We start from the raw sequence: 14,368 nt of genomic DNA, 5'->3' as shown, positions 1-14,368 counted from the left end.
TTCTTGTGGTTACAGTTTTACACAACAAAGCAAGTTATCTGGAACCCAGCTGTCACCACCCGTCAAGAACTCTCAATTTATCTGAATTGTATGTTATCCCTACTTTTTGGAGAAAGTTACAAATTGTACACACACACACAAAACAACTGCTAGGTTGTATCATTTTCTATTCACCCAAGTAACCCACACCTTCAACGTCCACTGTGTTACAATCATGAAAGAATTAATCTGTCACATTAAATATGCTGTAGAACACTAAGCAAGGCAGGAACGTGGAATTGTGTACATTAGGAAAATTTTAGCAACAAGGTTTGAAACTAAAAGCATTTTTGTTTGACCTTCAGCTAGCCAGAAAATTCAAATGACTCTTACTGCCCAGTCCTCAGCACTCTGGTTTGCTTGTGTCAGGCACCTTTTCCTAGTATCCCCAGGATGGCTCCACTCCATTAGCACAGATGGGGTACTGGCTGTGTTTCTAGGTCTACTCTGTGTGGATGTGTCTGTGTATACACACACAGGCACATGCGTGCTTGCTAATTGGTGCTGCTGGTTCTTATCCAGTAGTTGTTTCTTCTTACAACTTAGGCATCGTTTCCTTGTACCGTAGGAAAACTGCTTTTTAGATCATTGATTGAATGATGGACAATCCTTTTCTTTCTCATATTATTAGGATTTGTTACAGCTTCCAAGATGCAGGTTCTGTGTATGTTTGTATATATGCCTTTAAGAATGAAACATGTAAATTATCCCCTCACACTCCTAATATGTGCCTGCAAAATGTACTGGGCACTCAAGTGCTAACTTTCTATAATAGGGGAGCTTTTATTTATTTATTTTTTTTTTCAACATTTTTTATTTATTTTTGGGACAGAGAGAGACAGAGCATGAACGGGGGAGGGGCAGAGAGAGAGGGAGACACAGAATCGGAAACAGGCTCCAGGCTCCGAGCCATCAGCCCAGAGCCTGACGCGGGGCTCGAACTCACGGACCGCGAGATCGTGACCTGGCTGAAGTCGGACGCTTAACCGACTGCGCCACCCAGGCGCCCCTATAATAGGGGAGCTTTTAACTGTAGGAAGAAGAGAATAGCCACCAGGGATGAGAATGGACATCGAATCATTCATTTTAAAGCTGCTAGTCCCCAGCAAAGAAGCTGAATTGACACGGTCGTATCAGGCCACAATATCTGCCGTTGAAGACCAATTTTAATTTAGTTTGATATAAATGGAAAATTGTGTTCAGAACAGCATAGGAAATGAAGCACACTGCATTTATTTGTACTCTTGCAGCATGTCTCAAAGCAGCTCAATTCAGGAGGAAAAATATCTTGTCAGAAGACAAGAGAATTATCTTCCTTGTTGGAATTTTTGCAGCTTCCTGGAGCACATCTGCAGGTGATTCTGTAAAAAGCTATAGTTAAATGATAACAGGAAATTTTAAACTATTCAAATCTGGTAAAGTAAAATATTCTTGCCTTACCCCCTCCCCCCTCCACCAGCCACAAGCAGACACACGCACACTTGGGAGGAAATGACAAAGCTGGTCTACTAGTGGGGGTCATTTTGCAATAGAAAAGCCCCTTAGTTGTTTTTCTTGCTCTGACTGAGACCTTGTTTGTTGGCTTGTGGTCTCTCTGCATCTAAACCACATGTTCAGATGAATAGTATTAAAAATCACGTTGTGCCAAAAACCTGTCTTTCTGCCTCAATAAATCACTGAATCATTTAACTTTGTTTATTCACATAGAATATGGATTTAAGTATATCCCTTACTTGCTCCTTCCTTCAAGCCAGTTTTACACATTGGAGAGTTTAAAGCCCAAATTAAAGAATTTTAGAGAAAATTCATTAATTTGTAATTCATAATAGCTTTGCATCCTAATAGAGGTCTGCCTGACACAGGCCCACGTTTAAAATTGACCTATATTTATGCCTTTAATTTGAGAACATAACTATGATAATGTTCGTAACTTTGTCCAGTTAGCCTTTTTGAAGCTTAGAAGCTTAGACACTAGATCTTATAAAATAGGCATACATTTGACTATATGAATGAAATAACTCCAATATACTTTCTTGCTTCCTACGTTTTAAAGTTAACTTAAAAAATTCTTGTTTTCTAATGAAGCAACATACATAAGTATATACTGAGAGTTTAAAATCAGACTATGGGTTGACTTGTATAAATAAGTCAAGATACTCTAGGGGAAAAATATGAATTTGAAGACCATTATTAGATCAAGGAAATATATTTTATTCAATTTATATTCTATTTTTAAGAGTCAAGGGATTTAAAAGATCAGTTTTATTTCAATTATAAATTCTACAAAGGAATTGTATAAGGCCAAATTATTATAATATTGACCCTAATATTACTTCTACAAAACGGTCTTCTAAATCATAAAAGAGAGCTGAAAATTATATCTAGTAGAGTTCCAAGATTGATTGAATTGTATAATATTCTAATTTATGAAAATCTAATTTATATATAATATATGCAAGCAACTCGAGTTATCCAGGATATGATGGTCTACAATTATTCTTGCTGTACTTAAGAAACAGGCAACTTGGGGCACCTGGGTGGCTCAGTCGGTTAAGTGGCCGACTTCGGCTCAGGTCATGATCTCACAGTCCGTGAGTTCGAGCCCACGTCGGGCTCTGTGCTGACAGCTCAGAGCCTGGAGCCTGTTTCTGATTCTGTGTCTCCCTCTCTCTGACCCTCCCCCGTTCATGCTCTGTCTCTCTCTGTCTCAAAAATAAATAAACGTTAAAAAAAAAAAAGAAAAGAAACAGGCAACTTGCCAGCTTTTGCTTTCCAGTTGTAGGTGGACTTCTGGACAGCCCTTATTTGAACTGAAGACAAGAGGAAGTAACTATTCTTTAAAGCAGCTACTCAAAGACTTTAGGACATTCACTATCTATGTCCATTAGGAAAGAATTAAAGTTTCTGAATCAGTTTTAAAAAAATCAACTGATGAAACTATAATTCTGGCACATTTGTTAACCATAGCTATAAAGGCTCTAAATTAATGTCCCCTTACTGTTTTCCTCCCAATATAGGCCATGATCATCGCTTTCACATCAGACATGATCCCCCGCCTGGTGTATTACTGGTCCTTCTCCGTCCCTCCCTATGGGGACCACACCCACTACACCATGGAGGGATACATCAACAACACTCTTTCCTACTTCAACATCGCAGACTTCAAAAACAGAAGCAAAGGAAATCCATATTCTGGGCTTGAAAAACATACCACATGCAGGCAAGTTCTGCTGACGTGTTTAAAAATGCACTTCATCTTTTAAAGGACTTTTATTGTAATGTAATTCTAAATAAAATTGCTGGAGACATTTTTTCCTACCTTTCTTTTCAGCCAAACTTAAAAGATCTAAAAGTTAATACAGAGGTCAGAACTTTCTAATGAAACAATAAAACATGATATAAAGATGAGGGTTTCAAATGATTACAGGGATACTGATCCAAGAGAAAAGTTTTGTTTGTATCTTAGAAATGAAGAAATGCAAGGAGTTCCAAAAAACAAGTTCATTCAGTTGGTATGACGAATCTGTTATCCAAGCACAACCTGATGTATTTAGTGATGACAAACTATCACTCTCACTTCAAGAGATACAAAAATGAGAAATGTAAATACCTCAGCCTAGCCCAGAAGTATTCTCTGAAAGTATTCCAGAGCTCTCTGCATTGATTGTAATGGCCTTAAGGTCAACTGTAGTCAGTAGATGTCAAGTAAATCACTAATTGATAGTTTGTTCACTATAGGTCATAGAGTTTGTTTTTTAAAATCCTTTAAAAAAATTTTTTTTAATGTTTATTTTTTGAGAGAGGGGCAGAAAGAGGGAGACAGAATCTGAAGCAGGCTCCAGACTCTGAGCTGTCAGCACAGAGCCTGACATGGGGCTTGAACTCACGGACTGTGAGATCATGACCTGAACCAGTCAGATGCTTAACCAACTGAGCCACCCAGGTGCCCCAAGAGTTTGTTTTTTAAATCATAGTCTTAACCCAGAAGAGGCTCTAAATACTCATTTAGCTCAACTCCTCAAACCCTTTTCTGGTTCAAATTCTCAGCAACACAACCAAGAAACCAGAAAAAAGCCCCGAATAAGTGTTTCAAATTTACACACTGTAGACCCTCTTGAGAATCCCACATCGAATCTGCTTACTTTTACTTGACATAATTCTAAACAGTTGTTAGACTCTTCTAGGTCAAATAGATTACAGGTAGGAAATTTGAGATGTGCTACCTGAGGGAAGACACCAACAGCAGTAGCACATGACGTCTCATAAGGACAAGAGTTTGAAAAGTGTAACAAGCAGATGGGTGCTACTCTTTACAGAGAGAGATCGCGTGTGGCTGAGTGAAGCCTGAGGATACGTTATATAAATAAATTTATAAACCTGTTTCTGAAAATACGCTGAATCGTTTTAGTTATACTCTTTTGAGAAAGCAAGGATGAAACTGGCAAAAAAAATGTTAACACTTTTGTTTGTTTTCACATAGATGGAATACATCATTACCATCTTCTGTTAAGTGAAGTATTACGGGAGTAGTTATTTCAGGATTTTGTCAGCAAATTAAACTCTGAGAAAATTTATATGATGTCCAACTTAAAAGAGCATTGTATTAAATATGACCTCTTTTGAAATGGGCCCTTGCTTACAGTAGTTGGTCAAGAAGAATTATCTCCTTATATCCTTCCATTTTGTTTCCAGGTATCGTGATTTCCGGTACCCACCTGGACACCCACAAGAGTATAAACACAACATCTATTACTGGCACGTGATTGCAGCCAAGTTGGCTTTTATCATTGTCATGGAGGTAGGAGACGTCTACTTTGAAATAGTTGATAAGGTAGTATATTTGCAGACCTTTTGTTAGAATTCAGTGTCGCCAACTCTGACTTCAAATACATTCTTATCTCTTGCTAATAATTAGTTTAGGACATGCATTAATCAAATTTAACATGAGAATGCCCATAATGCTCTAATAAAATGAAATTGGCTGTCTGCTTGAAAAGGTGAGCGCATGTTTGCTAAGGGGATTCAGTCCCTCTCAATTCAGTATTGAGTGCCTTTTTTTTTTTTTTTTTTTTTTTTAATTTGGGGCACAGGGGCTGCATGATGGACTGTGAAGGGTCTTATTTAAGACTACTAAGATGTGATCTCTGCTCTCGGAAACTTTCTCAGGGCACATCACATTATGGCAGCAGTGTGAGTGCTACAGCTCCAGAGAACACATTTATGTTCTAGACAGTAAGGAGAAAGAAAGGTGAGGCTAGCTGTATCTGTTCCTTTGCATCAGCAAAGAAAATGCTTTTCCAGAAGACTTCAGAGCAGACTTCCACCTGTATCACACTGGCAATAACTAGAGCTCACGGTTCCTCCCAGCAGCAAAGTAGGCTGGGGCAGGAGGTATTTGGTTTGCTCTGAACAAAATGAGAATCTGTTAGCAAGAAAAAAGTGTGAGATAGGCTGCCTGCCTGGCTTTGACAATTTTTCTAGTATTGTTTGGTAGCTATTAAACAAACATCAACAGAAGAAGAAACAATTCATCATTAGCTCACCAGCATCAGTGGTTTCCTGTAGTATCTGCTATATCAGCAAGAATCACTAGTTTATATTTAAATATGGAGTTGCCGAAGTATTTACACTGCTGCTTCTGATAATCAGGTTTGACTAGATACCGTGAGGGGCCATTTCACTACAAGACATTTAGAATAAGCTTAAATCTCCCAGAAGGGGGAGAGCAGGGAGGACAAGGAACAGGAAGAAGGACAGAACTTCGAGGAGGGGCCGTGGTGTGGCTCCGGGCAAGAGCCATTACATGATGTCGCCATGTGGGAGGGCCCCCAGCTGGACACACGCCGCCAGGGAGTGTGGGAGCGAGCGAGGGTGCAGGTGGACTCAGAGTCCCTGGACGAGGAGGACCGCTGAGCCCTAGCAGCCAGGCCCACCCGTCACACGTAGATACCCAGGCCTGCCTCCACCCCCACTGGCCACCCGTGGAGCAGAGACCTGTTGGGGAAGCACTGTGCTTCCCCTTTGTGTCTGTCCCCTGGGCTGTTATTCTGTCTAACTCCTGTGATTTCCAGCTAATAATGAAATGAGTATAAAGGGTTTTTTTAATGAGAAAAGAAAATGTCCTTTGCATTTTTGAACTCACTGGAAGGAAGGAGAATCCACAAAGAGGAGGGGGAAAGGTGTGGTGGTCAAAATAGAACAAGTGCAGTTATCAGTGATGCCATCTACAGGCTCAGGAGACCCAGCAGTGGGTCAGAAGTGAGGTGGACCAGCTGAGCTAGAGACTCTTGGATTCATCCAGGGGCCCCCAAAGTGCTCAATTTGCCTCACCGTAGAAGGAAATGTGTATATTCTCCGCAGAAAAAAGTGTCCTCAATTTAGACCACAGTTTTTTCTCAGATTGAAATAATCAAATATGAACTTCCAAAGATCAACAATAACCAGGGGAAATAAGAAAAACCAGGAGTGAGATTCAGCCAAAAAAAGAAAAGCAACTAATTTGGACCCTCAATAACTTCAAGAGTATCTGTTATCAGATAAGGAATGACCACGTTTAAACAAAGAAATGAGAGATTCAAAAATGAGCAAACAGTAAGAAACTAAAAAAGTACTAGGCAATTTTGAGAAACAGAAGTTTGAAAACAGAATGAATTGGGAGATAGGTCTGAAAAAAAATTATTCCCAACACCTCACAGGGAGAGAGGAAAGTGGAAAATACAGAAAAGAGATTAAGCAATTTTCAAAAGATTCACAGAAGAAAAAAACAATGGATCATAGAGGAGAGGCAGTTTGAAGAGTTAATGGCTCAAATTCTTCCCAAATAAATGGTGTCTGTTCACAGAGCAGAAAGCACAACAGACATCAAGAAGAATACAGAAATCCGTGCTTCCACAGATTGGGACAGAAGTGCAGCTCACCAAAGATAAGATCGTAAAAGTGCCCAGAGAACAAGGACAGATGACTGATCAGGAAAATTATAATTGGAGTGAGAGTAGACTGTAACAGCAACACAGAGGTGAGAAGAGAGTAGTCGAATCTCTTCAAAATGCTAAAGAAGATAACTGTAAACCTAGAATTATAGCAAAACTCTGAGTTACTGAAAAATCTTTCCATAACGAAAACACTAGGCCATATGGTTTTATAGGAGAGCAATACCATACTTCCTAGAACAGATCGTTTTCGTTTCCTCCAGAGATTAGAAAGCGGAAACACTCTCCAACTCCTTATACATCTTAAAATCAGACAGGAGAAAGCGAAAGGGAAATTCTAAACCAGTCTCACTCATTACATAGATGGAAAGATCTTCCTAAAATGCGCCAATTGAATCTAGCAATATACTTTTTTTAAGTTTATTTATTTTGAGAGCGAGTGAGAGAGAGCATGCGTGCAAGCAGGGGGAAAGGCAGAGAATCTAAAGCAGCCTCTGTGCTGCCAGCACAGAGCTTGATGCAGGGCTCAATCCCACAAACCATGAAACCATGTCCTGAGCCAAGGTCAAGAGTCGGACACCTAACTGACTGAGCCACCCAGGTGCCCCAGAATCTAGCAATCTACTTCTTAAAGATGACATCAGACCACATTGGTTTATCCCAGAAATATCAGGGTGACATAACATAGAAAATCCACCTATCTATAAATATTACCTACCTCAGAAATAGATAGAAAATAAAAACCTCTCTTTCCCACAATATCGTTTGTCTCTTCACTGTATAATTTCCATAATTGAGACACACTAGTACCTCTCATCTCGAATATTCTCCACCCTCATATTACCTAGTGTATCAAAGCATTTGACACAGAAACTGATCATTCTCTCCTCCTTGAAGTTACTATTACTCCTCACTTGGCTCCCAGGAAAACACTTTTTTTTTTTTTTGCCTTTTCTCTTACCTTAAGTCCCTTCTTAATTGCATTGCTAGTCCCTTCCTTCTCTTAGTGATCCTGGGGCTCATTCCTTGGTTGTCATCTTTTCTCTCTCCTCACAGCCTTGATGATCTCATGCAGTCCGTTGGCTTTAAATGCCATCTATATGCCAGTGACTCACAATATATGTATATAGATATATAGATATCTCTGAAACACCTCTCTCCTGAACTCAACCCATGAATCCAAATGCCCACTTGACCTTTCTGCTTGGATATCTAACACATAAATCTACTGCCCCAAGTGCCCATATTTTCTTAAATTCAGTTGGAATGTTCTCTCTGTCCTGCCCTAAATGTTCTGTCCACAGTGAGTCTGCCCCCTCTCAGTCATGGCAGTTCCATGTCACTGCTTGCTCAGGGTAGAATTCTTGGGAGTCCCCCCACTTACTCCACATACAGTCCTGTTGGCTTTGCCTTTGAAAGTACATCACAGATCTGAACACTTCTTACCAACTCTGCTGCTACCACCAGGTTGGTAATTAGGCCATTTTTTGGCCTGACTTAGGGCCGCAGTCTGCTAACTGGGCTCCCTACTCCCTTCATAGGTCACTGAGTAAAAGCCAAAGTCCTCACTGTGATACGCAAGGCCTCACACAGTCTAGCCATGCTCTGTTATCACTCTCAAGTCACCTTTCCTCACCCGCTGCACTCCTGCCTTGCCATTACTTGAAATATAGCCTGTAGGCTTTCGTCACATAGACTCTGCACTGGCTGTTCTCTCTGCTTCGAATCTCTTTCCTCTTGATTTCTGCATGGCTGTTTCCCTCACCTCCTTAAAGTCTTTGCTCATTGAGGCATATCCAGACTGATCTGTATGAAACCTATATGAAATTTGCCTCCCATATAACACAGAAACTCTTACCACTTTAACACCATGTACAACTTACTTATGTTTAACTCTGTTTATTGTATCTTATCTATCTCCTTGCTGGGTCAGAGATTTGTGAGTACTGAACAAATAAAAAAGTCTTCAACGTCATTAGTCATCAGGGAAATGTAAAGTAAGACCAAAGTGAAAGTCCATTTTATAATCTCTGTGTTGGTTTAAAAAAAAAAAAAATTGATGACAACAAGTGCTGTCAAGAATATAAAGCAAGGGGCACCTGGGTAGCTCAGTCGGTTAAGCATCTGACTTGGGCTTAGGTCATGATCTCACAGTTCATGAGTTCGAGTCCTGCATTGGGCTCTGTGCTGACAGCTCGGAGCCTGGAGCCTGCTTCAGATTCTGTGTCTCTCTCTTTCTCTCTGCCCCTCTCCTGCTCGTGTTCTGTCTCTCTCAAAAATAAACATTTTTTAAAACTTAAAAAAAGAGAGAGCAAATGAAACTATCACACACTGCTGGTGGGTGTGGAAGCTGGTTTAACTGGTTTGGAAAATACTTTGGTACCATCTTGGAAATTTAAACATTCATGTAACCTAGAGTCTTGGCACTTCTACTCCTAGGTCATGCCCTTGAGAAACTCTCACAGATATCCTCCAGAATCCAAGTGCACAAACATTCCCAACATCATTTCTCTAATACAAACACTAGAAACAAGCGCAATACGTTTTGATGGGGGAATGGATAAATTATAGCATATGCAAACAAGAGAATATTAACCAGAACTGGTAATGAATGGACTACAGTTAATGTACAATAACACTGATGAATCTTAGAAACTAGTTTTAAACGAAAAAACAATTTTCCAAAGACTGCCATACTTTTTTATAAAGCTCAAACAAGACTAAACAATATATTCCTGTGGGATATATACATCTTTGTTAAGCTCGTTCTCAAAAATAAGATGATACAGATATACTCACACATAGGGTAGTGTTAACCTTTGGGGAAGAGCTCCCGGAATGAGCTAGGAAACGAACGTCTCCAAAAATACTACAGCATCGGCAGTGTCATGGTGAGTGTCAGAGACATTAGACACATTATCTTCTACATATCAAATAGTATTCTTGCAATTTTTAAAGTAACAATGGAGCTCGTGGGTGGAGGCACATTGCGCGGGAGAGATTGGATATGTCTGTAGATATGCCCAGCCCCGTGTCCAGATCCGCTGCCAGATGACCTGCAAGGGAAGGAACTCTGGGTTCCCCTCCATTTCGTTGCAGCTGACCTTTTTCTTCTTCTCTCCCACAGCACATCATCTACTCTGTGAAATTTTTTATCTCCTATGCAATTCCAGATGTATCCAAAAGCACGAAGAGCAAGATCAAGAGAGAAAAATACCTAACGCAAAAGCTTCTTCACGAAAATCACCTCAAAGATGTGACAAAAAATATGGGGGTCATAGCTGAGAGGATGGTGGAAGTGGTAGATAACAATTTACGACCCAAATTAGAATAAGAGCTTTATGTTCTGAGAAGCACTTTACAGAATTTAACTCCGTCAAAATATATTATGAATCACTAATGAGGATGTCTGAGTGAAAACACTTTGGCAAATAGGAGTCTTAGCTATTGCCATTTTCATATAGATTATTTTTCGGTTTCAGCCAGCCACGCAGGAACTGGAAAGTGCGAAGCTTAGATCAAGAAGTGCATAAAACTAATCACCTGGAAAACCAGAAATGTTACCCTTTTTTGATAAATTTGAATTTCAGTAACACAGAAAAAGTCTCTTCGTGTGCTTAAAAACTACCCCTTCTGAAGCAGAATGGATTTCTGTCCCTCCGTCTGATTATTTTCATTTCTTTCTGTTCTCAAGCACATGGTCCCCTTTAAGGCAGTGTTTCATTTCTTCACTTAGCCAAATCTGTGCCAGAGTTCTCTTTCCCTTACAGTACTTTTGTTAAAGATGAGACATGCTTCCCTTTGTGTGATTAAAAATAGCTAAGTCAGAATTTCAGTTTGAATGCCATATTAAGTGGCAGATAGACTCAAGAATTCACAATATGTCGGTGTGTTAGCACATCCCTACAGAAAACGAAACCTCACTTAGTAAGAGGGAATAGTTTCCGTCTCCAATTTGGCCTATCTTTTCATCTCAAAGAAACACACTTAATGGATCGGAATAAAGATAGCAAGGTTCTGAAGTGTATTTGTGCTAATCCGCAGTGACACTTTTTATCTTCCAGGAGCACTCTTAGAACATTCTGTGCCTAATCAGTGTTGACTGCTTTGCAGATCTCAAGGGAGTCAGATGACAAAAGTAGGGAAAGTTATAGATTCAAATAGAATTGTAACTCCTATTGACCAGAACAATTAATGTACCTCTTCTAAAGATACGTAGTTTCTTAAAATTACATTTTTATCAACATAATGGTCCGGAAGGACAAGCCCATCCGTTTGCCACCAGTTTCCTTTTATGCATTAGATCCAGGAGGTACAGCATCACAGATCACAGGCATCGCCAGGAACTGCTCACTGTGCAGCCACCGTGACATGAGGGTGCTGTGCACACGCGCTTAAGAGTACAACCGGTGCCCTAATTGTGAGGCGCTCAGGGTTCCCTGCGTGGGGAGCGCCTTTTCCACAAGGATTCCGGGTATCCAAGTGATGAGCATACCAAAGCATGTGCCATGGTGAAGGTGGTTCCCTGCAGCCTCCATTCCCTTGTTCCCAGCCCAGTAACTTGTCTGTAACTGCACGCACCAGGGGAGTGGTGGGCAGAGGAGAGAGGCAGGGATAGACCCGCATCACTCCCAATCCAGAAGAGACACTCTGGTGTTGATTTGAGCTTCCAGCCTCCCTCAGGCTGCGGTTTGGTCACAACCCCTTCCCTGAACTGCACGTAACTTCCCGCTGAATGCCTGCACCACGCACATGTTGCCTTCAGGTGGTTCAACTCAGCAGTCTTTACTGTGCTTTACTGCCTTTCAGGTGCAAGGCCCTCTGGTAGGCTCCGGACAAGACACGGGGCCTCACCGCTCACCCTTGACTGGTAACGGGGGAGTGCCGGGGGTAAGAGAGGGTGGCTGGCACTGGGTTCTTACCGGGTGGACTGCCACCCACTGGGGTGCTGCTACATGCCCAAGTGCCATAGGAGCCGAGCCACTCAATCCCAGCAGCAGAGGAAACCTGTTGCAGCGAGCAGATTTAGAGGCTCGATATAATAGAGCTGCTTAACTCAAGGCCACGATTCTAAGTGCCTGCCATGAATGTTCAAACAGACCCAGAAACCAAAATCACTATTTATGTAGGATTCATCAAAGCAGTATCCTGAACTTTTGCGTTGTCCCAATGGACAAGGGACAACATTTCACTAACTTTCTTGATCACGTTAACAATGTGAACGAGTGCTCACAACAGGCCGCACGCGCTCTGACTGCACAGGGAGTGAGAAAGGAGTTTCGTCCCGGCTTCTCGTCCTGCCCAGACTGGGTGCAGCTGTTCCTTTCCCTGCTCACCTGTGACGCCGCTCCCGGAGTGGCGTCACTTCTGCCCCTCGTACCTCAGCTCTTTGAAGCGCAGGACTATCTCCTCATGTTGGATTTGCCAACTACTCACTGTTTATGGGAGCGTAGAGAAGGAAATGTTTTTTTGCCTTATCTCCTTGTATATAAACTAGAACTTTAAAAAGTGTGCATGTGTGTTTTTCATAAACCATCTTTCGTAAATTGCCTTCATAGTTTAAAATGTGCTTTTGTGGACAGGAGGGGGAAAAACTCTACATTTTTAAAGGCAGAAAATACGTGTGACACTGCCAATAGTCCCCTAAGCAGCGAGGTAGTGGGGATCCGGGGTCACCTGTGACACCACAGTGTTAATGGAACTCTAGTGCTGACTTGTCAGTGTGAAGACAAATGTGGGACTGTGTCTGCAGGCAGTCACTGGGCTGGATCTGTAAATGTAAGCAGCAGCACCCCAAGAAAAAGGGGGTGTGCGACAGTGCCCCTGTGAAAGGAATACCTAGCCCTAGACCTGCCCAGTGTTAACCACTAGAGAACGTTTCATTGTATATCCTTTTGTAATGCCTGTGAATTTTAACATTGAAGCATTAGACCAAAATACTCAGGAGATTTTCCTTTAAATATCCCTCAAATATTTTAGATGTGTCAATAGAAAGGGAAAGCTATCGTTTTTGTTTGAAAACTAAGCAAGGCCATCTTGTAAACTGTCACCAAATGCCTTCCCTTGTAATTATCCGTGGGTGCATCTTGGATTTCAGAAAACATTAATTCACTGGGGGGGGGGGGGGGGGGGGGGGGATGGGCAGAATGTGCTCTGTTATTGAAACACTGCTTGTACCATTTTCTCATTGTGCCTATTATATGTTAAGATGTTTGAAAACTTAAAATGTATGAGCAGCTTAACGAAAGAACTGAAATATACATGATGCTTTCATACACTGTGGCATAAGATGTAAAGTTTGTAATGTTTTGTGAATTTCTGTGCATTTTAATATTCTTTTATAATTATAAGCATTTTAGTAAATTCATTTTTAAAAACAGCACTGTGGTCTACTCTGTCTTCGTGTTTTTAAGGAGAGCATATATATCTCAATCATCACCTAGATAACAAATGTGTGCTTTTGTGTAAATGATATTTTTCACAGCCTACACTTACTTTAAACATGACTTTTCTGGGAAAAAAATTGGGTGTGGGTTTTCAGCCACAACTGCTAAAAACCAGTTGTTGGGATTGAGCCCTGCCCAGGATACCAAACCTGAGACCAGGTGGGAGCTGAAAACCAGCCCACCTCTGCTCACCACACCAGGTACGCCGGAGTCAGGCTGTGTCAGCAAGGAGGAAGAGGCATTTTTCTCTAAATACATAAAGTTGGCTTCTGTATGCTAAAACCATGATTGCAGGGGACAGTGCCCCTCAGAGAGGGCAAGTCGCTAATAATCCCAGAAAGGCTGTGAACCTGCTGTGGCCCTGGGTACAGAAAGGGAAATTACGGAAAAGAAAATAAAGGAACATCTCATTATAAAAATCAATGTTTTTTTATCCTGTACAACATACCCAGATTTTAACTCATTCTATGTATATGTGTATGTATTTGATTTGTTTAATTAGCCAGCTTAAATCTCATTGGGCTTCCAGGAAAACTCTGTAACTGGACCAACAGGAAGAAGTCTTTTCTGATCCTTATGTGACACTCTTGAGACCAGCACTAATGTTATTCTCACCGTTAAGTCTTTTAAGTTCAGCAAACGGCTGACCAGAAGTTCCTTTTGTAAGCTAAGAAGCCCCTCTCATTTGCAGGGGATGAGGAGATCTTAAATACAGTTGACCCTTCAACAACTCCTGTTTGACCTTGATAGGTCCACTTACATACAGATTTTTTTTTTATAATTTTTTAAAAATACAGTACTATAAATGTATTTTCACTTCCTTATGATTTTCTTAACATTTTCTGTAGCTTACTTTAAGAATACCGTAACATACAAAATCGTTGTTATTTGGGCTTGGTGTCCTGGTCCAAGATGGCAATATGGGAGATCCCGAATTCATCTCCCTCCACAGAC

At 41.0% G+C, this 14,368-nt stretch overlaps 1 protein-coding gene across 2 annotated transcripts in view; it reads left to right on the top strand.

Moving 5' to 3' along the window:
- Window positions 1–13,347, top strand: part of ANO6 (anoctamin 6) — a 194,880-nt gene extending 181,533 nt beyond the window's left edge. For both annotated transcript variants that reach the window (XM_019419111.2, XM_019419112.2), the window contains 3 exons: window positions 3,057–3,259; window positions 4,732–4,837; window positions 10,096–13,347. In XM_019419111.2, the coding sequence (XP_019274656.2) occupies window positions 3,057–3,259; window positions 4,732–4,837; window positions 10,096–10,302 (516 nt within the window). In that variant the 3' untranslated portion in view covers window positions 10,303–13,347. The remainder of the gene's footprint in view (window positions 1–3,056; window positions 3,260–4,731; window positions 4,838–10,095) is intronic.
- The last annotated feature ends 1,021 nt before the right edge of the window (window positions 13,348–14,368 follow it).

Source organism: Panthera pardus, unplaced genomic scaffold (assembly GCF_024362965.1).
Source record: "Panthera pardus isolate Hobbes unplaced genomic scaffold, ASM2436296v1 HiC_scaffold_6, whole genome shotgun sequence".
Lineage (NCBI taxonomy): Eukaryota > Metazoa > Chordata > Mammalia > Carnivora > Felidae > Panthera > Panthera pardus.
This window is presented reverse-complemented; position numbering and strand designations above follow the sequence as displayed.